Raw genomic sequence first — 24,750 nt, forward strand, 5'->3', positions numbered from 1 at the left:
AACTCAGGGCCTTGTGCTTGCAAGGCAGGCGTGGTGCCAATGAGCGAAGTCCCTGGCCCTTTTCATTATATTTTGGGAGGTCTGCATATGTTTCCCAAACTGGGTTCAAACTTGCTATCTTCCTGCTTCAGCCTCACAGATTGCTGGGATTCCAGGTTGCGCTCCCACACCCAGCAACCGTGAAGTTTTTTTTGTACCGGAGGTCAAACTCGGCCCTTGTGCTTGTGAGGCAGGCAGCAGAACCACTGAGTTAAATCCCCAGCCCGTTTTTTTTTCTTTTCTTTTTTTTGAGACAGGGTCACAAAGTTCAGGCTGTCCTTGAATTCGCTATGTAGTCCAGGCTAGCCTGCAATTCACTGTGATCTTCCTGCCTCAGCCTCCTGCGTGCTGGGATTACAAGCATGTGCCACCATGCTCGACGACCCTGAACTCTTTTTTTTTTTTTCTGAACTCTTGAATGAAGATCATCTTGTAAAGTAATCAAGATGGTTGCTGTTACCTCAGCAGCTCCTGGTAGCATTCTGGTAGGCAGCCTTTGTGGAATCCCACAAGAAACTCTCAGCCAAAGTTTCATGAACGTTTTCTGGCTCTACATTTCACTGCTATTTGTTCAAATCTCTTAAACGTTTCTCTGTAGTCTCTTTCCAAGAAATGGCTGCCTCTGGAGATATGGAGCAGAGTAGGTGTTTTCTCCGAGGCTGGTTTAAGCACTGGGGGAAGGCGTGGGCACGTTCCCTACGATGCCCTGTGCTGAGGGAACGGCTGGACCAGTGCAGTGTTTCCTCGGTGAGTTTTCAGGGGCTGCTGTGGTTTCCTATGACAAGGCAGGTGGACTCATGGCTGAGCAGTGACAAAGGAAGTTGGTTAGGGGAACACCGTCACCAAGCTGACCAAGACATCCCAGGGTTTCATGAGTCCCTGTCTCTCAGAAGAAGGAAGCAGGTGATCACATTTGAGGAGTTGATAAGATGTACGTAACTTGTATAGGCTCAGTGCTCCCTACCAGGTGACAACAGGAGCTGTTCTCCTCTGCCTACCTGCGAGGAACACAGGCAGTCCTCAAAACCATTTGCTTGATGAATGAGTCTGTGACTTAGAAGTCCTGAAACGGAGTAGCTTGGAGTCAGGTAACCCACATGGATCTTTATAAATAGCAAGACTGAGAACAGCTCCATTCATGATGTCATTGAGAAACACCCGAGCTAACTAGACAGGGTGTCCATCCAGTCTGGAAAGAAAGAAAAATATAGAATGCCACCAAGGACATCTTCAGGAAGAGAAAACATAGAAATTGCATTTCCAGACCTTGTGGACACCCTGGATATGAACGTCAAGCTGTCCTGATCTCTTAACCAGTTTCATCTCAGAAGAGGTAATGTGTCTGTTTTGTGGGCCTTTGAGCAAAACTCTGTATGGCATAACTTTTGAACTCAGAAGGCACAAAGGTGCTTTTAGTCACCCCAGTGCTGGGTCATCTCAATCTGGAGGACCCGGGAGGAATGCTCACCATTTGTCCTTGTGATGAGGTCAAGAAATAACACAAAGAGGTTGTGATCCTTAATCACCAAGTAAGGAGCCTTTCCTGCTATTAAAGGTAGGTTAATGAAAGAGAAGATCGTCCAATAAACCTTTGGGGGACACAGCAAAAGGAAAGTGTACCATCTCCAATGCTGATTAGTTTCCATTTCTAGACACTATTTCAATCTCCCGAGAGCCTCACAAAACACTTCACCCCATTTGCTGGAAGGTGTTCTTTTTTTTGTTTGGTGCTGGGGATTGAGCTCAGGGCCTGAGAGATTTTACCAAGGATAAAGGCAATGATGATTTCCATGGGCAGGCAGGAAGGGGAGGGGGAGGAATCCATACTGGAGTTTTAAAAGAAATCTGTTCCTACTGTTACTCTACATAACAGTCACAAAAGGATTCAAATTTTAAAGGTACTTTGGAAGGTTCTATATAGATCATAATTGCCTCCGAGTTCCCACAAATCATGATGCAAGATGTTTTTAGAAGACAGGGCATGCATACAGAAAAACTCAGTTGCCAGACAGAAATGCTGACTGGTTTCGTTTTTTTCTAAACTTTTGATTTTGAAATAATTATGGATGCACAGGAAGTTGGATTTCGGTGGCACAGCATCAAAACCAGAAAGGGCCAGGGGATAGCTCAGCGGGAGAGTACCTTGCATGCCGTGTGTGAAGTCCTGGGTTGGATCCCCAGCACCACAAACAGACAAACCGGGAAACTAAATCCAGACAGTGGTACACGCGTATAATCCCAGATAGCTCAGAGTCTAAGGCAGGAGGATTGAGTGTTCAAGGCCAGCCTGGGCTACAAAGCAAGTTCAAGGATGGCATGCACTACTTAGTGAGATGCTGTCCCAAACCTTCACCCACAAAAATCGACATTGATGCAACCCATAGGCTGTATTCGGATTTCCTCAGTTTTATATGCACTTGTTTGTGTGTATGTGTGTGTTTCTGAAGTTTGATCACGCGTAGCTTGCTCCACATTATGGTACTTAACTCACCAGGCATGGTGGTGCACATCTGTAATCCTAGCACTCTGGGAGGCTGAGGCAGGAGACTGGAAATTCAAGCTCAGCCTGGGCAACTGGGCAATTTAGCAAAATCCTGTCTCAAAATTTTAAAAACAGGGGTGGGGTGGAGATGGGGGTGTAGCTCAGTGTGAAGTTCTCTGGGTTAAATCTGCAGTACCGAAAAAAGATAGTTTACCAAAAAAAAAAAAAGAATGATAAAAGAAATAGATTTATAATAGTAAAAAAAAAGTTTACTGTCACCAAAAGGGTCCCCCATATTGTTCCTCCGCAGCCTCACCCCCTCCCCTTCGCTCTCTGGCCTTATGTAGTTCGTTGACTTGACATAAATGTAATGGTGTGATATGTATCCTTCTGAGAGTGCCTTTTTGCCCCCACTTTGCATAATTTCCCGGAGGTCTGCCCATGTTGATTCATGCATTCATTTATTTTCATGAATGAAACAATCATAAAATGTTCAACATCCATTCATGTTCGTTTCTTGTTACTGCATGGCATGGACGTAACAGAGTTTGCTTAACCATTCATCCACTGAAGGGCATTTAGATTATTTCCAGTCTTTGGCTATTATAGATAAAGCTGCTATGGGCCAGGTGAGGTGCTGCACACCTGTAATTCCAGCACTCTGGGAGGCTGAGGCAGGAAGATTGCAATTTCAAGTTGAGCCTGGGCAATTTAGGGACTTGGTGAAACCTTGTCTCAAGAGAAAAAGTAATAAAGGGGCTGAGGATGTAGCTCAATGCAAACACCCTGGGTTCAATCCCTGGCACCACCATACACACGTCACACACACACACACACATACACACACACACACTCTGCCATGAACATGCAGTTTCTGAGAACATGCAGTTTCATGCAGAAGTTTCTGAGTGAAAATGAGTTTTCACATCTCTGGGATAAATGCTCAAGAATGCAAGTGCTAGGTCATATGGTAAAGTTCATTTTTAGTTCTAAAAGGAGCTGCCTAACTATATTTCCAGAGTGGTTGTATCATTTTACATTTTCATCAGCAATGTGTAAGTGATCCGGTTTCTTCACAGCCTCTCCAGCATTTGGTGTTGCCACTACTCTTTATTTTTGCCATTCTGATGGGTGGGTGGTGATATCTCATTGTGGCTGTAACTTACATTTTATTACTGACCAATGATGTTGAACATCTCTTCACATGCATATTTGAAATCTCTACATCCTCTTCAGAGAAATATCTATTCTGTTCATTTTGTTCATGTTTTACCTGTTTGCTTTCTTTCTTCTTCCCTCCCTTCCATCAGTGGTACTGAGGATTGAACTGAGCTACCTCTCCTGCTTTCTATATTTTCGACAAGGTCTTACTAAATTGCCCAGTCCCAGTCAGGGCTCAAATTTGGGATTCTCCTGCCTCAGCCTCTCAGGGTGCTGGGATTACAGGTGTGTGCTACCACGCATGGCTGAGAATTCTAGATATTAGTCTCTTGCCAGGTAAGTCATCTGCAAATATTTTCTCACAGTTTTTGTATTTTCACTCTTCTAACAGGGTCTAAATTTTCGAATTTTGATGTGGCTTCATTTCAAAGTTAAAAATAGGGTGGGTGGGGTGGGACCGGGGATTTAGCTCAGTGGTTTCGCCGCCTGCTTCGCAAAGCACAAGGTCCTGACTTTATTAATCTCAGGGGTGCCGTGCCTCCCTTACAAGTGCAAGATCCTGAGCTTGAACCCCAATACCGGACCTAAAGTAAACAAAACAAATAAGGGTCTCCTGGGCTGGCCTGTCGTATCCCATGTGTCCATTTACTCAGTCAAGGGTTAGGGACACCTGTTCCGCTCCAGGTTCTTTATCAGGTGTTGGAGATCTGAACTGAGTAAAAAACACTCAACTGGGGACAGGGACACACGTGCCTTACAGTGGAGCATGGTAAGGGAGGTAAAACTGGCTGTGGGAGGCCAGAATGGAGCCTCTGGCCCAGCCCGCAGAGGTAAGGAGGCTGCCCCTGGCTTGTCAGTAATGAGCCAGTTGCAATTTACTATTATTTCAGTGAGACACAGGTCATAGTGTATTGTAAGAGTTTTTTTTTTGCGGGGGGGTTGCTTTGGGGTATATAAATGTGTGTTCTACAAAAACATTTCTATGCGTTCTTTTAATCATAATTACCACTGGTTCATTTTCTAAAAGGTTCTTTGTCCACATCCTAAAACAGGTACTATTGAAACTAAAATCCTGTGAGATTCACTCCCAGAAATGATCATTCTTCAAAAGTACAGTGACACCTCTTAGTCCAACAGGTGGTCTTTGTGGTGAAGGGCTGGCATCAAGGAAAGGTGTAGAGAGGTCTTATTGCATAACCGTCCTTGGTCCTAATATAGCAGCGTTCATCTGAGAAGCTCAGAGGCCTTGTCTCACAGGACAGCCTGCCTCGTTTTCACACTGACTCCTCAAGGAAGGCAAGAGGGGACCTTATTATGAAGCGGCCTCTATTCCAAGTAGAGTATGATATGCCCTGCCCGGGCAACTAGAAAAGGATGCCCAGTGATACCTTTTAGGACGAACTTAGAGAGATCTGTGAGAATCAAAGATTGAACCTTTAGTTTAGTTCACAATTCTCTTCCAAGAATTTTTTTAGCGTATAAGGCCTGATCATGCATATATAAGACCCATTCAGGGCTGGGGGTAGAGGTCTATGCTAGGCCACTTGCCTAACGTGCAAAGCCCTGGATTTCCATCTACAGCACCACAAAACAAAACACGATTAAATTATCAGTTTTATAAGTATGTGAGGCTCAGAACCTGAAAATGCATTATTTAATTTAATTAATTAATTAATTAATTTATTTATTTTTGAGACACAGTGGCACAATGTAGTTCAGGCTGGCCTCAAACTCATTATGCAGCCCAGGCTGGTCTTAAACTCACAGCAATCCTCCTGCCTCAGGTTCCCAAATTCTGGGATCACAGGCATGTGCCACCATGGCTGGCTTCGTTTTGGAGTTTTGGACCTGATAGCTTTCTTAGGTGCTGAGGTGCAAATCGTTCCTTAGTATACCATCTTAGTCTGTTTTCTGTTGCTATAACAAATTACCCGAAACCAGGTAACTTACAAAGAATAGAAGTGTATTTGGCTCACGGTTCTGGAGGCTGGAAAGTCCAACAGCATGGCACTGGCATGTGCTCAGAGCACTTGGCAAGAGCTTTCTCTCTCTCTCTCTCTCTCTTTCCTTTTTTTTCTTTTTTGATACCGGGGATCAAACTCAGGACCTTGTGCTTGCCAGGCAGGTGTGGTGCCGCTGAGTTATATCCCAGCCCATTCTTGCTAGATCATAACATGCAGAGGGATCACCTAGTGGGACAGAGCAGCATGCTAGCTCAGGTCTCTCTTGCTCTACTTATAAATCCACTAATGCCATGATGGGGGCCCCCCTCATGACCTCACCTTATCCTTGTTAACTCCCAAAGGCCCTGCCTCCAAACGCCACAAACACAAATCTGAGAATTCACTTTCCTGCACATGGACACACTCAGACCACAGCACTCACCTACAGGCCAGCAAAATCATGAAGAGGGACATGTATGCTTGAAGTCAGCTGGGTTTATGCAGAATAATTCATATTTCTTCTTATATTCAAATTGTGTGAAAGGCAGTGCGATAGATTCAAAACCATTCCAGAGAGGAAAGAGTAGGTGGCAGCTGGTGAGCTGCAGTGTTTTCCTTTCACAGAACAATTTTTGTGGAAGAAATAGCATTGCCAACTTTTTCTATTTTCAGCCCAAAGTAACACTTAACTAATTTAATTATTATTCAAGTGAAGGTATATGGCCACAAACCATCATTTATTCTGCAAGGATTGCAAAACCACAAATTTGTCTGCAAATGGATGGTCTGCTTGCACAATGGAACCCACATAAAGCGTTTAAAGATTTTCAGCTTAATTTTGAATCCATATGAGGATATTTATATTTCTATAAAGTAAGAATAATACAGGAAAAAGAAACACTTATGTATTCACCAACTCAGCTTGAAAAACAAAACCACATTAGTTGCCAGGCATGGTGGTGCACACCTTGTAATCCCAGGACTCAGGGGAGGCTGAGGCAGGAGGACTGTGTGTTCCAGCCCAGCCTGGGCAAATTAGTGAGACCATGTCTCAAAATAGAAATATACAACGGGAAGGCCGGGGATTTAGCTCAGTGGTTCCACTGCCTGCTTTGTAAGCACAAGGAGTTCCATCCCTGGTTAAAAAGGAAGAAGGAAAGCAAGCAAGCAAGCAAGCAAGCAAGAAAGAAAGAAAGAGAGAGAGAGAGAGAGAAAAAAGAAAAGAAATGGGTGAGAATATAGCTCAGTGCAAAGGTCCTGGGTTCAATCCCTAGTACCAAAACCAAAACAACCACAGTTCTGATGTTCCATAGCACAGAAGGGTGTGTATTGCACAAATAACCTATTACATCACATTTTATGACAATGAAGAAGTGGAAAAACATGCCGGGTGTGGTGGCGCACACCTGTAATCCCAGCACTCAGGAAGCTGAGGCAGGAAGATCGCTGTGAGTTTGAGACCAGCCTGCGCTACACAGTGAGTTCCAGGTCAGTCTCAACTACATAGTGAGACCCTGTCTCAAAAAACCAAGAAACAAAAAACAAAAAACAAAAAAAGAAGTGGAAAAACAAGAGGAGGAGGAGGAGGAAGAGGAAGAGGAAGAAGGGGAAGTGGAAGGGGAAGAGGAAGAAGAAGAAGAAGAAGAGGAAGTATGCCCTGCTGAGTCCGGGTGTGTGTGGGCCAGTTACCGGGACCCGTGCGGGGCCTGGCTGCACTCAGTGTGAGGTGACGCCCATTCCTCTGCACACTGGTTGTGTGGATGGCATGTCCTGGGAAACATTCCTCCCTTCTAGGCGGGCCGTGGGCATTAGATAAGCTAATGATCTGTGTGAAGTAGTTGGAACAGTGCAGGCACACTGAGAGCCCACGCTTGAAAATGCCATCTTCCCACACCAGGTAAAGAAGGCCTCCCCATACCTTCCCTTTGGGCTCCACAGTCCGGGTGTAGCCACTCACCCTGTGTGACACAGTAACAACCACAGATTGTCTGTAAATTGTAAATTCATGATGCATCTTACCTGCCTTTTCATTCATAACATCAGGATGGCCAAGGGAGAGGGAGAATTTGAAGAATGTCCAGAGCTCTACCTAAGCACACAATTTTGTATTTCTTTTCTTTTCTTTTTTTTGAATGTTTTGTTTTTGTGGTACCAGGGATTGAACTCAGGTCCTTGTGCTTGCAAGGCAGGCTGCGGAACCACTGAGCTAAATCCCTGGCCTTTTTTCACTCTTTTTTCTGTTTTTTTTTGGTACTGGGGATTGAACTCACGACCTTGCGCCTGTGAGGCAGGCAGCAGAACGACTGAGCTAAATCCCCGGCATACAATTTTGTATTTCCTAAGAGAGAACTTTGATTTGGATAAGATCCAAGATGATAAAGTGTTTTAATATTTTATTTCATTTTATGTGGTACAGGGGATCCCACCCGGGGCCCTCTGCCTCTGAGCTGCAGGCCCATCCTCCCCTTTTTTTTTTTTGGTACCGGGGATCGAACTTGGGTCCTTGCACTTGCAAGGCAGGCGGTGGAACCACTGAGCTAAATCCCCAGCCCCCATTCCCTTTTGTTTCAGGACAGGGTCTCACTAAATTGCCCAGGCTGAGTTTGAATTGGTGATCCTCCTGACTCAGCCTCCAACAATGCTGGGATTACAAGTGCTCCATCATGCTGGGCTCAAAGTGTCTTTAAAGAAATCAAAAGTTAAAATGCGGCACAGTGGTACAAACCTGTAAACCCAGCTACGCAGGAGGCTAAGGCAGGAAGATTGCAAATTTAAGGCCAGCCTAGGCAACTTACTGAGATTCTGCCTCAAAATTGGTAGAGTATCTCTGGGTTTGAATCCTAGTAAACAAAACAAAACAAAACAACAGTTTTAAAAGCTTTAAAAGTGAAATCATGACCATGTAGGCTTCATCCCAGAGATTCAAGGATGACTCAATATAGGTAAGTCAATAAATGTAATGCTTCGAGTAGGGTGTGGTAGCACACACCTGTAATCCCAGCACTCAGGAGGCTGATGCAGGAGGATCCCTGTGAGTTCAGAGACCAGCCTGGGCTACACAGTGAATTCCAGGGCAGTCTGAACTACATAGTGAGACCCTGTCTCAACCCGCCCCCCCGCCAAAGGTAATGCATCACATAAACAGAAGCCAGGTGAGAAACATATGATCATGTCAATAGATGTAGCTTTTGACAAAATCCAATGCCCCTTCATGATAAATACCCTGAAGAAAACAGGCTTAGAAGGATCATACCTGAATTTGATAAAAGCTATTATGACAAAGTAACAGCCAGCATCATATTAAATGGGAAAAGACTAAAAGCATTGCCCCTAAAATAATGAACAAGATAAGGATGTGCACTATCACCACTTCTATTCAACATAGCACTTGAAATATTAGCCACAGAAATCAGGCAAGAAAAAGAAATGAAAGGGATACATATAGGAAAGGAAGAAGCTGGGCATTGTGGCACATTCCTATAATCCCAGCACTCGAGGAGGTGGGGCAAGAGGATCACTTGAGTTCCAGGCCAGCCTGGGCTACATTATGCGTTCAAGGCCAGCCTGAACTGCACAGCGAGACCCTCTAAAAAAAACAAAACAAACCCAAAAACAAACAAACAAAAAGCAAAACAAAACAAAGAAAGGAAGAACTCAAAAGACTCAAGGAACTCAACCAAAAAATTCCTAGAATTATTCTAGGTTTTGTTTTGATTGTTTTTTGAGACAAGATCTTGCTTTGCAGTTCAGACTATCCCTGAACTCACTGTGTAGACCAGGCTGGCCATGAACTTGCTGCAATCCTCTTGCCTCAGCCTCCTGAGTGCTGGGATTACAGGTGTGTGCCACCACGCTGTGTGAAACTCTTAGAATTAATAACTAATTTCAGCAAAGTATCAGGATACAAGATTAACATGCAAAAATCCTTAGTACTTGTGTACACTAATAATTAACTTGAGAAGGAAATTACAAAAATACCATCTCAGTAGCTTCAAGAAAAACCAAAATGCATAGGAATTAACCTAAGCAAGCAAGCGAAGGACCTCTGCAAAGAAAACTACCTTATTCTGAAAAAGGATATTGAAGAGAACATCAGAAAATGGAAAGATATCTCCTGCTCTCGGATAGCTGGAACTAATATTGTTAAAATGGCCAAGCTCCCAAAACTATACAGATTCAGTGCAGTCCCAATCAAAATACCAACAGCACACTTTACAGAACTAGAGAAAACAACCCTAGGGCCAGGGATTTAGCTCCGTGGTTCCACTGCCTGCCTCGCAAGCACAAGGACCCGAGTTTGATCCCCAGTGTACCCCCCCCAAAAAAAAAAAGAGAGAGAGAGAGAAAACAATCCTAAAATTCATATGGAACCAGAAGAGACCCAGAAGAGCAAAAGCCATTTTGGGCAACAACAACAAAGCAGGAGGTCTTTCACACAAAGCAACAGTGATAAATTGGCGCATTACTAGAACAAAAACAGATACATGGGTCAACAGAACAGATTAGAAGATACAGAAAAACCCCCAGACACATTCAGCTATTTGACCTTTGACAAAGGGGTCAAAAGTATACATTAGAAGAAAAAAGGCCTATTCAACAAGTGGTGCTAGGAAAACAGGTTATTTGTTTGCAGAAGATTGAAACTGGACCCATATCTCTCACCATATACTCAAGTAAAATAAAAGGGAATCAAAGATTCACACATTAAGACAGAAACATTAAATTTACTGGAAGAGAAAATAAATGTACTTGAAGATATAGGTATCAGAATGGATTTTATAAACAGAACCTCAATTGCACAAGAAATAGCAGCAAGAATTAACAAGTGGGATTATATCACAGTAAAAAGCTTCTGTACAACAAAAGAATCACTAAGTAGAATCAAGATACAACCTACAGAATGGGAAAAAATTTTTGCCAGGTACTCCTCAGAAAGAGGAAAAATGTCTAGACTGCATAAACAACTCAAAAATATTCAAGGGCCGGGATGTAGTTCAGTGGCTTTGTGCCCACCTAGCAAGTGCAAGGTCCTGAGTTCGATTCGTGGTTCAGGGGGAGGGGTGGGTAGGTACTCAGCGACCTAAAATTAAAGACCCAGTCAAGAAATGAGCAAGTGAAATGAACAGACACTTCACAGAGGAAGAAGTACAAACGGCCAACAAATATATGAAACAATGCTCAGCATCTCCAGCCACTAGAGAGATGCAAAGTAAAACAATGCTAAGATTCATCTTACTGCAGAAAGAATGACAATCATCAAGAAATCAAAAATAACAAATACTGGCCCGGTTGTGGTAAAAAAAGGAACCCTCCTCCGTTGTTGGTGGGAATGTATGTAAATTAGTACAAACAGTGTGGAAATCAGTATGGAGATTTCTTAAAGAACTGAATTTAGAAATTCCATATGCGCCCGCTATCCCCTTGCTAGGTATCTTCCTCAAAGAGTTTAAGTCATCACACTACAGTGATACCTGCATACCGACATTAACAGCACCACATTCACAATAGCTGAATCCTCGAAGCAGGCTGCATACCCATCAACAGATTACTGAATAAAGAAATTGGGGTACCTATGTACAACGGATACAGAAAGCACAAATTTGTAGGAAAATGGATGCACGAAGAAAATGTAGAGTGAAATACACCAGACACACAAACTTAAATACCATATGGTACCTCTCATCTGAGTAAGGCAAAGTACAAACTAAGAGAAAAACAAAGGAAGGATAGACCCAAGACGAGGGGATGGGTCTTTTGTAGCTAAGAAGGGGTCCAGGGGACCAAGGGTGAGGAGGAAGGGGAGGGGATGGGGAAATAGGTAGAGGGAAGATATGCCAGGTCCAAGTCCCTAATAACCTCAATGAATGTGAATGTTACACGCCATAAACAGGAACTGAGATTAACAATAGCAATGAGGATGAAAAAGGGGGAGGAGGGAGGAAAAGGGAGGGAAAGGGATTTAAAAAAAGGAACGAGCTGTTTCACGTACACATACTAACTCCCCAAGATGATTGTAAAATTCATGCACTACAAACATGTATTAATAAAATAAAATAAAAAACTTTTCTTTCTTTTTGGAGACCGGGTCTCACTGTGTAGCTCAGGCTGATTTGAACTCACTATGTAGCTGGGGCTGGCCTCCCAGTGATCCTCCTGCCTCAGCCTCCCAAGTGCTGGGATCACAGGCGTGGGCCACCACTCCCAGCAAAAACAAAAGAAAAACAACAAAAAAATTTTCAAAGTGATTCAGTCTAGTAGCCAGCAAGGTCTCTAGGACAATGACAGTACTAATTGCCAAGGAGCCGAGGTATAGGGGAGAGTGAGCCGGTTCAACGCAGCACTGATGGATACACTCAGGCTGATCCACAAGGTTAGCGCCAGGCTGCAAATTCTACATCACCTGAAACTGCTAAAAATGGCTCTGTTACCTAAGAGGCCACATGCTTGTGGGGGGGGGACACACAAAGCCTGGGGCTATTTGCACCACTCTGCAACCCCCGGTTTCCCGCAGTTGAGGGACAGGGGCAGAGACTTCTCTATTGTTATTCACCGTGCTTCCCAGGTACTTTGCATGAGGGAAGAGGGGAAGGCAGATGTGCACTGGATCGTCCTGTTTGTAAATCTTTTTCTTGGTTTTAGAGACTGAGACAATGGCCTTCAATGCAATTTTGCTTTGCTCTTGCCATTGTTAGAGAAAGAAAGCAGATTCCATATCTTGCTGTTCTAGGAACTGCCTAAAATGCTCCTGACTTTGCACTTCCCAGCCCTCTGCCTCGGAGAAGGGTGGATAGCAGTACACTAGGGTCCAACACCTCTTTTTCCCATTTTCAACTTTTATCAGCCTGCACAGTAACACTCTCCTGATTCCATATTGTAAACTACCTGGCATTGGTAGGTAATGTATTTAATCTTAAGCAACAAATAAACAAACAGAAAAAGCAAAAAGGCTGTTACATTTTAAAACATAAAAGGACCTCAGTAAGGAACTGCTTTTACCTCTATACCTATAATTATGCTTCTGATTACAGAGTTCTGCCCTCCTTGAACATTATTCCCAATCCATGCTAAAGGGAAGTGTGGCTCTTTGCCTTGGATTTTGAGAAAAATGACTGGCAACTATGAAATTCATTAAGGGCTACACCACCATGTCTACCTCTTAGAATCTGTTTATTGCTTTCATTTTCTTTTTGGTACTGGGGATCAAACTCGGGTCCTTGCTCTTGCGAGGCAAGCAGTGGAACCACTGAGCTAAATCTCCAGCCCTTTCTTTTTCTTTTTTGAGTCAGGGTCTTACTTTGTGTTTCAGAAGGGCCTTGAAATTCACTATATAGTCTAGGCTGGCCTTGAACTCATGGCAACCCTCCTGCCTCAGCCTCCCAAGTGCTGGGTTTACAGGTGTGTGCCTCCATGCCTGGCCTTTTATTACTTCTTATTTTCTAGTTGCAGAATACTCAAATTAAACTGGGCCTGAGCTGGATGTGACGGCACAGGAGGATTGCTGGGAGTTTGAGGCCACCTGGGCTACATAGTGAGTTCAAGATCAGCCTGAACCACAGAGTGAGAGACCCTGTCTCAAAAACAAACAAACAAACAAACAAACAGGGACTGGTGGCTCCAGCTCTCTGGGAGGCTTAGACAAGAGGACTGACTTTGAGCCCAGCCTAGGCAACTCAGTGCCTTAGTGAGACTGTTTCAAAATAAAAAAGAAGCCAGTATGGTGGTGCATGTCTCTAATCCCAGCATTGGGGAGACTGAGGCAGGAGGATTTCTGAGAGTTTCAAGCTGGCTTGGGCTACACAGTGAATTCAAGGCCAGCCCCTGTTAAAGTGAGACCCTGTTTCAAAAAAAAAAAAAAAAAAAAAAAAAATCGGGGCCGTGGGTTTAGCTCAGTGGCACCGTGCCTGCCTCACAAGGGCAAGGTTATGAGTTAGATCCCTAGTACCAAAAAACTCAAACCAAACCAAACCAAAACAAAAAACCAAAATCAAAGATAAAAATAAAGAAGTGGGCTGGGGATGTTGCTTGGTGTGAAGGTCCTGGGTTCAATCTCTAGTAGGGAGGGGCAACCAAAAAAGAAGAGTCAAATTATCTTCGTGCTAGGTTTCAGGTTATTTGGGCTCGTTATTTATTTGTACTGTGGCAATGCGATACTGGTCTAGTTCAGTCTCAGGGAGTGGTGAGGCCACTGGTGGTTAAGGCCATCTGTGGAAGCCAAATAATGGATTTGTATACCTCACCATGCCCCGCATTACCACTTACTTGCTCAGGGCAGGCCCTAGCACTATTCACCAATCATCCAGCATCTATCGGGCATCTGTGCACAGGGAGGGGTGGAGGTCTTTCTTCTCCAATGGCAGTGTCACACTGCGCTACAGTGGAGGTTTGAGCCCTGAGGGCTGCGGGAGCCCAGGGCCTGCAGCCACCCATCCTGCTGGGGGAGTTGCGACCTTGGGGAGCTGTGTGCACATAAAAAGAGCAACCCAGACAAGTTCTTAGCCTTGCAAAAACGCTTTCATGCATGAGCCCTTCAATCCCAACCACTTTCAGCACAACTCTATAGATGAGGACTGAGGTGCTGAGATGTCAAATGAGTGGCCCCCAGTTATTTATTTTTTCAGCCCCTGACGATTTTAGATAGCAAAAGTTGGTATGACTCAAAGAACTGTTGGCAGAAGTGTACAGTAGTGCCACTTCCTATTCAGATTTCAGGGAAAACTGTGGGAATCTTAATAAAAATGCATCACTTATTAGCATATGTTTTCTCCAATGACATTCTAAGACTTGTGGTGGTGATGAGTCCCACCTTCAGGTCCTGTATGCCTTACCAGTCTTAACGTTTTTGCTCTGGACCTGTTAACAGTACTTTGCTGTTGTTGATTTGAGGCTCACAAATAATTTTTACAGATCACATACATCATCTTGATTTTTATAAAAATTTGCTTTCACATCTTTTTGCCCCATTTGAAGGTTCTGGAAGTGCATTTTTGTTTTAATAAAAAACCTGGGTGGATGTGAGCCACACTTTTCTCCTTCCTTGCTCCTGGGTCTCATTTTTGTTTTGTTTTGTTTTGTTTTGTTAGAGGGAAGGGGTTTATTTGGCTCAGTTTGTAGAGGTTTCAGTCCATAATCAGCTGGCTCCAAGGCGGGTATGGAGTGGTCCCCAGTTAGCTGCTCACAAGCAGTCCAAGGGGAGCACACAGTTCCGGGACAGCAGCTCCCCTGCGAGTCCCCCAGGCAGCCTCCAGGGTGGGGAGCGGGGTTGTAGTGCAGATGGTGTATTTGCTACTATACAGGCACTTAAAATGCTGAAGAAAGCAGGAAAGTGAGTATTAAAAACTCCCTGGTTTCAGTAATTTCTAACTCTTTTTACATTGCTTCCCATAAAATCTGCACGATTGTCATCTGGAGAAGATATGTAAGTGATTGCCGAATGGAAAAGTCACTTGAAACACGGTGAAATTTGGCACAATTTGAGGCCTCAAATGTGCCCTTCATTCTTTCTCAGAAGAATGTGTTTGAAGACAAAACTTTGTTTCCCTGCTTCCTCACCTCCTGATAGTCCAATTATAACATGTTGATTAACAAAACACCCTGGTGGTCTGAACTAAGTATGCCTATGAATAGGGGTTAATTGAAAATAGGAGCCTGCTGCATATTTTAATTTTTAAGGATATTCTCATGGCAGTCAGTACCTTGGATACTGGCTTTACTCAAAAGTAAAACAAAGCCCAGAACCAGGGCCGACTAATATTACCCTGGTTTCTGAGAAAAGGAAATTGAAGCAAGCCCAAGAACATACCTCATCAATGCTCCCCACACACGGCAGGAAGGGACCCTCATGATTCTTTAAGCCTCCTGGTTCTCAAAAGGGCTCTGGAAATCTGTGTATATGTCGGCAGATGCCAGCCATGGTAAATTTTCTGCGATGCTGGGCAGTCCTATACAACAAAGAACCAACTCACTGGATACTCATTTCGGTGAAAAACTAGCTCATCATCATCTAACCCTAAAACACTGTATTTTTGGCCCACTTCCATATAAACTGTATCATTCAGGAATGCAATTATTGCATCAATTGAAGGAAGATGGTACTGTTTTGTTTCAAATGTTACTAACAGCTCACCATTTTGGAAAACGAGGTCATCAGTGGCAAGGCTTTTTGTGATACTTGAGTTGTGAAAATAACATGCCTCCCCAGTTTGCATTTGTGGCTGTATTGTGTGGGTACCATTAGTTAATGTAATCGTGTAGGAGCATTTACAAATTAAAAAATTTGCATTGTTTTATGATCACTTTATATTTACATCAGTTAAATCACGCTTTTTGAAACTGTGTAAGTTTAGGTTATATAGTAAATTGCAGGTTTATTATTTCACTATTGTTAAAGGGGGGGTGTTAAAAATGACTTGCTGTACAAAGGAGCTGCGTCTTTCACAAGGGAGGGTTATGTAGTACCCATAGCTGACTCCTTTTATAGATGAGGAAATTGAGACCCACAGCTGTTAAGCAACTTACCAGGGGACAAAGTGTTACACTATCCCCCAATCTTGTTAGAAATTCAATTTCGATTTTAAAAACTGGAAAAGGAGGGCCGGGGATTTAGCTTAGTGGTTCAGCGCCTGCCTCTCAAGGTCAGGAGTTCGACCCCCCCCCACCAAAAACAAAACAAAAAACTGGAAGAGGAGAGAAATGTTGGGTGTAGTAAGTTATGTGACGAGAACGAGCTATTGGAATTCGGACAGCAGAAGCCCTTTTTGGAAGGGAATGAAAAATCCAAATCCTGCGTATTGTCAGGCTGACGGTTAGAAAGGCGGGGAGAGTTTACAAGAACCACATACCCGTATGTGTGACCACGCGCTCAAATCCCCAGAGCCACGAGTCAACTCTGTTTCTATTTAAGGGCCTGGTATTGAAGCTGGGACTAGGTTTGGCTAGCCTAGGAAAGGGCGACAAGAGGTCCCTCTGACCACAGAATCCCGTTTCTTTCCATTCCCGTCATCCCGAACCCAGGCCAGTAAGCCTGTCACAGCTCCTCCAGCAGGTCCAGGCTGCGCCCCGCCACAAACACCTCGAGATCTATGTCCAGGCACAAGATCCAGGGACCCTGCAGTGCAGGCGGCCACCGGCCCTGAGCGGCTGGGTAACCCGCGGAGGGAAACTAGGCACTGAGGAAGACCCGCCCGCCGGCGGAGGGATCAAGGGCGAGGGTCGGAGGGTCGAAGGAAAGCGGCTGATCTAGATCAGCGCGTGATTGCTCATTGTTTGCTCACAGCGGGGGAGGGGACGAGCGGTGGCGTCGGAGGGCGGGGCAGGCGGAGCCTGTGAATTTCTAGGCGGCGTCACCGCTACCTAGGCAACCGCTCTGGGAACAGTTCGCCACGACCACCCGCAGTCATCGTCCCGCCCCCTCTACTTCTCCCCGATCGCTCCCCCCCTCCCCCCTGCCCGTCTCCCTCTTCCCTTTCCCTCACCCCCATTCCAAGCACTCGAATTCAAACCACCGTTTCCTGCTCCACAAAATGGCCACCGCGCGCGACACCTGCGGTCACGTGACCCGCCGCCCTCGCGGTTTCAGGGTTTTCTTGCCCAACTCTGATTTTAGAAAGGCTGCAGTCACAAGGAAGGCTGTTTAGACAGAGAAATCCCACCATATCTGCACGCCAGGGACTGAGAGGGTAGGAAGGGCACGAGAAAGGAACACCTAAAACAAGGTGCATAGAGGGAAAAAGGCGAAAGAGGCCTAGGTTGCATTTTTTAAGGCCTCGTTGCTGGAGGCCCCAGGAGACGAGTTCTCGCGAGATCTCGAGACCGCAAGACTGGGTGGGATATTGGTGAGAAAAAGTAAAGTGAAACTCAAAATAGGACATCTTTTGACTCTCGGGATTTTCAGGTTGGACGATCAGGGGTCGACGGGACTGACTAGGAAATCCCGCGAGGTTAGAAGCCGGCGCGCGCAGTAGCCGGGCAGAAGTCTCAGCGGTGGGGGAGTGCGGCTGTGAGAGGGAGGGCGCGCGCCTTACGTGCTGACGTAGCAGCCTTGCGAGTGGGTATATTAGCTCGGCGGCCGCGCCGAGCGCTCCAGAGCCGCATTCTCCCGTGAGAGGGTTGTTGCGGTGAAGCAGGCGTATTCGCTCAGCAGTAGACGGTTCCGAGTTCTCGGTATTCTTCAGGGATGAGTCATGTGGCGGTGGAAAATGCGCTCGGGCTGGACCAGCAGGTGAGCCACAAGGAGTGGACCTAGGTGGCCGCTGCATGACTCCCCTGACCTAAACCTGGTTTATGGCGTACCGCTGGCAGGCACTCTCTGGTTTCCATTTCTTTGCTGCTTGAAGCCTGAGAATGTCAGTGCCCCGCGGCCACAGAGGGACGGGGAGGTGGCGGGAGTGCTAGCTTTGGTTTCGCTCGGGCTCGGCTCGGCCCGCGATATTGTCCCCGGGCAGAACACAATGGCGGCTTTTGTGTGTGCGTGCGCGGGAGGGGGAGGGGTGCGCGCTCTCGCGGCGACGCGCACGCGCGAACCCCGACTGTTTGACTCCCCCCGGGGGGAGGGTAGTAGGAGGGAGTGCGCAGCCAATGCAGTGAGGTTTTTTTGCCTCGGGGGCTTCGGTGCGGTCCAGATTCTGCCGGGGAGACCGGGCGGCGTTCGGAGTTAGTCCGTTCGCGAGTCCCGGAGGAACGCAGCCCTGGAATGTGGGGGGGGGCTTCGTTCTGGGTAATGGCGGCAGCCTCCTTTGTGTGGTACTGGGTGGCTGGGCGGCGCTGTGGCCCACTTCTGGGAGAGGCCGACGAGGCCCTGGAAAAGGGGATGGAGTGTATATCTTGTTCTCCGGCACTTCCTTCCGCAGGCTTTTTTGCTTCTGCTCAGTTTCCGCAGGATCGTTGCAGGCCCCGCGCAGCGGCCTCTCACCGCGTTTCCGGAGTGGAAAGTTTTGTGACGCAGAAAATTCAGGGAGGGGAGGGGGAGGGGAGGGAGTAAAGGGCCGCTGCGTGCGCCGTGGCGCTGGGCTCTACTGAGTTTGAACGCTGCGGGAAGACATTGGGGTCTAGGGACCCAGCTCGGCTTTTTCCTCTGCCTTAGTCACTGGTGATTTCGCCGAGAACTGCGCTTTTTTTTCTTTGGGGGAGCTATTGTGCGTTGTATGAATACCTTTATATTTGTGACGTTAGATCTAGATCTAGGGATCCGCCGCCAGCAATATTCCCAGCATGTGGCTTACGGAGAAGTAAGCAGTTCTCTGGTTGACTTGTTGCTTGTGGAGTAAAAAAATTTTGTGATACATCAGAGTCCCTGGTCTGTAGTCTGAACCAGAATCCTTCCTAAGGGTTTCAACAGGAGAGGAGGGTGTGATCTGAGAGGAGGGCGATTTTAATGGTCTGTTCTTTTGTGAGCCTCCCCACATAAACCAGTTAACACGAAGTTCTCCATATTATCGACACTTTGTATGCTAATGAAGCATAGACAGTATCTGGTATCAACTGCACAGGCTGAGCACAGTTATAAAATTTTCCATATAAGTTGTGTCTAAGATCCTAAGAAATAAAGCTGAAGTTTGTAACTGATTTAAGTAAAAAAAGGTGCGTTTAGGATCTTTAGAAGTTTAGATGGGAATTTGCAGTAACTAGATTGACTTGTTAAAATTTTAACAATATATTCCTGTTTATAGAAGCGGTTGCAGTTCCTTCTTAGTTCATGTTGCCATAACATAAAAGTTAAAAACAACTTGTGTTCCTGTTGTGCGCTAAAGTATCGATTTAACTGCAGAATGGATGGCAGCATTTTTGCTAATAGAAAATTAGAGAATGAGGCCCAGTCTTAGCCTCTTCTCCATTAATTTGATATATGTACTGTATAGCATCTGCTTCTCATTTTGTGACTCCACTGATATTTGCAGCCCGACAGTATCATTGATCTTTAAACAGGATTTATAAATACAGTATAACATCTTACAGACGCGTGGCAAACAGTACCTGTGGCTTTTCTGGAGAAAAAAATGTTTCTTTTTGCATGTATACTGCTTATAAGTAGCTCCTGGTCAGTCCTGAACACAGTGGGTGACCTTTTTCTAGAGCATGAAGGTTTTGAACTTCCAGTGTAGGGCTGGGTACAAATGAAGATTAAAGGTAATAAAATGCCTCTTCAGAGCATTGAAGGTCACTTATGACTGGTGGTGTTTCAACTTGCCTCCTACCTAAAATGGGAGATAGGTAACTACTTCACAGTTGAGCCCAACATAGTACTCACTTAAGTGTTGGGGATATTAAATACTTGTGCTGTATTTGGGAATAAAGCAATTAAAGAGTAGTCAATTCAAAATTTGTCCTAACATTTTTTTTGGGGGTATGCTTTTAGGTTTAAAGTAATACTGAGTACGAAGTTGGTGGCATTTAGAAATATATGTCAAATATGATTGGCACTAAAGTGAATCCTTTATCTGTTGAACATTTAAAAATTTAGATTCAGCCTGGCATGATGGTGGGGGTAAGTGCCTTTAATCTCAGCTGAGGTGAGACGATCCCTGGGAGTTCCAGGCTAGCCCAAACTACACAGCGAGGCCCTGTCTCCAGAGATTCAGCATAACTGAGTTTTAGGTTGGCAAATGATTGGGGAGCTTTTACTATGGAGAATGTTACAGGAAATAATTCATTTTCAGTGAATGAATGAAATTTGGATCCAGTTTCTATTGGGTGGCACCAGCATCATCTTCCTGTGCTGCCACCTGCAGTATCTACAGTGATACTATTTTGCATTTGCTTGAGAGTTTTAACAGTCTTCGAAGCAGTCTTAGTCATATTCTGAGTTTTATCAGCCCTATGAAGTACCACAGGGCAGCTACTGTATTTGAGTGTGAATGGGATGCTAGTAAATGCTAGATTGCAGGACTCTGGTGTAATTCAGCACGAGGGCTGCTAACCAACCATTTCTTTCTTCCCTAGTTTGCTGGCCTAGACCTGAATTCTTCAGATAATCAGACTGGAGGAAGTACAGCCAGCAGTAAGTAAAACACATAACGGGTTTATTGACTATTTCCCTGGTTTTATTTAAAATTTTAGAAATCAGCTAATTTTCACTATCTGAAGAATTATGTAGATTATAGAGTTATGCAGTAATTAATGGTCAGTCTAAGCGCTGTGACCTTTCTGGTACTAAAAGAGACTAGATTGGTTCTTTTTGAGTAAACGAAGTTAATCATTAAAAAGACCATTACATAATATACAGATTATCTTAAGACTTTGATTATGTCCATTTTGAATCCTGAGCCAGTGTAGAGGTGACGTGCATGTGTTTATCCCTGATGGAGTGAATTGACTAGAATTAAATTCGGTTAAGGGAACATGCACTTTTTTTTTTGTACTCGGGATCTTGTGCCAGGGTCAGAGCCACTGAGCTAAATCCCCACCCCAGGGAACATGCACTTTTGTCAGCTACAGCTACTTCACACTCTTAAAGAACATGAGACTTATTGATAGAAAGAGAGTATACTAAATTTTGGGGGTGGTAGAGTGGTAGCTAGAATTTTAAACACTATTATTGACACAGGAGGACTGTTAGGGAGAGCAAAGAAAGGACTTTCCGCAAAACTCTGGTCTCTCCGTTTCCTTTATTCAGAGCAGGAGGGGGTCTTATATTTCTAAATGTATTTATCCTTGATCTGTAATAGTCCATCCAGGCTGGCCTCAAACTCTCGGTGGTCCTTCGGCCTCAGCCTGGGATGATGGGCATGCATTCACCACCATGCCTGGCAATAGCAACCTTTCAAGGAGTTTCAGATATAAACTTAAATATTAGAAACAAATTTTTTTTTTTTTTTTTTTTTTTTTTTTAGTACTGGGGACTGAACCCAGGGCCTTGCTCATCCTAGAGAGAAGTGCTTTACCACTGAGACATAGCTCCAGCCTAAATTATCCTTTTTTTTGAGACAGGGTCTTGTTGTGTAGCCCAGGCTGGCCCGGGACTCCAGGTGATCCTCCTGCCAAGCCTCTGAAGTCCTAGGATTACGGGCGTGTCACCATACCCCCCTCTAAATCATCTTTTTTACTGATATAGAAAGCAAAAATTATAACCAAGTATGGTGGCATATGCCTGAAATCCCAACACTTGGGTACATGTTTATGGGTGGACATGTTTTGATAAATGTATATATTGTGTAATTAAGTTTAAGATTTTTTTTTTTTTTTTTTTTAAGAGGACTGCTTGGAGACTTGAAAATTTAGTATCTACTAGTAGTAAAGCAAGTTGTGGGACTGGAGGAGAGTGTAGTTCAGTGGTAGTGTTTGTGGAGCATTCTTAGAGGTTCTGAGTGCCATCCCCAGCACTGCAAAACAGCAAAAAATCAAATTGACTTTACTTGGAGATACATTTATTTGCTTTTGATTTTCATCGTAGCCTAGGCCAGGCATGTCCTCAGAGCTTTCAGTGATACAAACAGCCCTTCTGTGGCACATGTGCCATAGGTTCACCACCACTGATCTAGGCTCTTTTCTTGCCTGCATGCAGCAAAACAGTTGGCTTCCCTTAAACTCAGCAAACTTGAAATTAAAAGTCAAAATTCTTTGAAATTTGTTCTACTTTGCAGCTTTTTCATGTATATTTTTTATGTTTTGGAACTTAATGACACAAACCCTTTAGTGGTTGTGTGATGTTACTGTCTGTAAGGTTGTTAAGTAGTACTTACAAGGTTCCTGTTTATATGACTGCCCTCTCAAATCATTGCAATCCTTTTTAAAAAAGTTAAATAACCACTAGTAGCTAGTTAAATGTGTTTGATTATGTATTCCAACTCTTAGGTTTCAAGCCTTTTTAACCAAGACACTTCAAAGTTATGAGGCAACAACCCATTTACAATAAAAGTAGATTTATGTTTTTTTTTTTTTCCCTCATGTTTCCAGTTAAGTAGTTGGACTGGAATGCTAGAGATGTTTTTCTTTCCAAAATATTTTCCCGGACCATTTTTTAATAGGAATTTTGAAAGCTAGGCATGGTGTGGTACATGACTGTAATCCTAGTGCTGAGGCAGGAAGATTGCTCCAGTTCGAGGCCAGCCTGAACTACAAAGCCAAGAGACTGTTGGGTGGGCAGGAATTTTGATAAAAGATTTAATGTGAAGGTTTTGGGCATTTCATTTATTTTATTATTCTTTCTTTTAGAAGGGCGTTATATTCCTCCTCATTTAAGGAACAGAGAAGCTACTAAAGGTAAGTCTGTTCACCAACTTCATAGATCTGATTCTTGCCTCTTTTTAAGAAATGTCAAAGCCTAGGGAAAGTGAAACAAATTATAAAAGACTGTAAACATTATATTCTCCTGTTCTATCAGGACAGGCTCCAATATTGGCAAACCTCATCTAATGTCACACGTCAGATTCTGAGATCAAGGCCATAGTTTTTATACAATTTACTATACTAATCTTATACTTGGTCTGTTTGTAATTATTCACAGCATGCTTTTAAGTTGAAAAAAGTGAGCACCCTGCTAGCTAAACCAAACTGGAATGGTGATGACAACCTAGTTATTTTTGTCTTATATAGGTGCCAAAATGAAGATGAGCTTATTGCAGGGTAGTTACCAGGTTAGATCATTAACCACACACTCCAGTGAGTTGGTTTCATTGTCTTCCCTTAACTGTTCATTGAGAGGTTTTGTTCAAAGTGTGTAACAGTGCCAAATATCGTTTTCCATTACATGTGCAGTGTAGTGATAGATTCCTGGATGTTCCATATTAGGGACAACTTTGTAGTCCATAAAATGGATGATCTCAAAAAAAAAAGGAGGATCCTAACAACTGTTACAGAAGAAGGCAGGTAGACCCTTGTGCCTCTTTTTTGGGGTGGGGAGGTGACAACACAAGGTCTTACTGTGTAGTTCAGCCTGGCCTTGAACTCATGTAGACCAGGCTGGTGTTGGGACTCAGTGATCCTTCTGCCTCATCCTCCCCAGTGCTGGGATTACAGGCATGTGCCACCATGGCCAGCCCCTCGTATGTATTGATAGTGTTTTCTCCCTTGTTTTGGAATGACAGGAATCAGGCATTATCACAGATTTTAGAACTGGAAGAGATCTGGAAATGTAATTTATTGGTTGCTAGCAGAGGTACTTGGCTGGCTAGTGGTAGAGATGGAAGGCAGAAGGAAAGTAACTTGTAAATTGTTTAATAAGGTCATTGAAGCTAGTTAAACCCTCTACTTCTACCTGTCTGTGAGCCTACTTTATGCTTTGTCATCCCTTTTTGACTAGGATATTTATAGCTGTACCCAGGAACTTGTCTGTATTGTGAATGTGTAGGAAAGTTTTCCTTTTCTAGGTGTTCCCGATTCTTGCCAGTCATGTAAGATGAATACACAGATGACAAAGTACTGTTAGCTGTACTTATTACTATTTAAACTGAAAAATTTTAAGCCAAATAATCTTGACAGTCTTATGAATTTTCTAAGTGAAAGCCACCTCTAAGAAACATTGAAGCAGGGTCTGGGGATGTAGCTCGGTGGATTGGTGGATTGCTTGCCCAGTACGCAAGCAAGAGCTTCTGGGTTCAATCCCCACTACAAAAAACAAAACAAAATAAAACAAAAAAACGAAAGAAAAGAAACAGTGACATAGTGGCAGCCATTTCTTTGTAAACCCATTCACACCTATAAAGTGAGTGGAAATGAAAGCCCACGGTGTTTTTATTTATATACATATACAAAAAACAGTATAATTGCGTTAAAGGGAAGCTATTGACTGCTCAGGAGTGGTTATCTATTCAGAACATTCTTAGACTATTGGAACTAGAGGCTTGAAAAATTGTGTATGTTGTTATAACTATCTCTGAATCTTGGTTCACTTTTGGTGCCATGATAGGGATGCTTCATAGCTCTTGGCCTACAGAAGTAAGATATAAATTCAGAAAGATTGACAATACCTTAGTAATACTTTTCTAAGTAATACAACACAATATAATGGGCTTGTGCTTTTTTTAAAACCGGGATCAAACTCACCTTTTTTTTTCAGCTTTGAGTTTATTGGTGCATTTTAGGGATATAGTACAGTTGCATTCATTGTTGGGATCTTCTACCTCTACATGACACGTCTTGATTCTCATTTTTTCCCCTTACCCCTGCCCTCCCTTTACCCCCTCCTCCCTCCTC

At 44.0% G+C, this 24,750-nt stretch overlaps 1 protein-coding gene and 1 long non-coding RNA gene across 3 annotated transcripts in view; one reads left to right on the plus strand and one right to left on the minus strand.

Annotated features, from left to right (window-relative positions):
- Positions 1-16,758, minus strand: part of LOC109117621 — a 34,087-nt gene extending 17,329 nt beyond the window's left edge. Inside the window, exons 1-2 of the long non-coding RNA XR_002024917.2 lie at positions 16,464-16,758; positions 15,425-15,563 (exon numbers count right to left, since the gene is read on the minus strand). This is a non-coding gene — a long non-coding RNA (uncharacterized LOC109117621). The remainder of the gene's footprint in view (positions 1-15,424; positions 15,564-16,463) is intronic.
- A 931-nt stretch (positions 16,759-17,689) lies between these two features.
- Positions 17,690-24,750, plus strand: part of Ddx3x (DEAD-box helicase 3 X-linked) — a 15,171-nt gene continuing 8,110 nt past the window's right edge. For both annotated transcript variants that reach the window (XM_010610595.3, XM_010610596.3), the window contains exons 1-3: positions 17,690-17,842; positions 20,560-20,617; positions 22,771-22,818. In XM_010610595.3, coding sequence (XP_010608897.1) covers positions 17,798-17,842; positions 20,560-20,617; positions 22,771-22,818 — 151 coding nt within the window. In that variant the 5' untranslated portion in view covers positions 17,690-17,797. The remainder of the gene's footprint in view (positions 17,843-20,559; positions 20,618-22,770; positions 22,819-24,750) is intronic.

Source organism: Fukomys damarensis, unplaced genomic scaffold (assembly GCF_012274545.1).
Source record: "Fukomys damarensis isolate Sample0158 unplaced genomic scaffold, DMR_v1.0_HiC HiC_scaffold_39, whole genome shotgun sequence".
Lineage (NCBI taxonomy): Eukaryota > Metazoa > Chordata > Mammalia > Rodentia > Bathyergidae > Fukomys > Fukomys damarensis.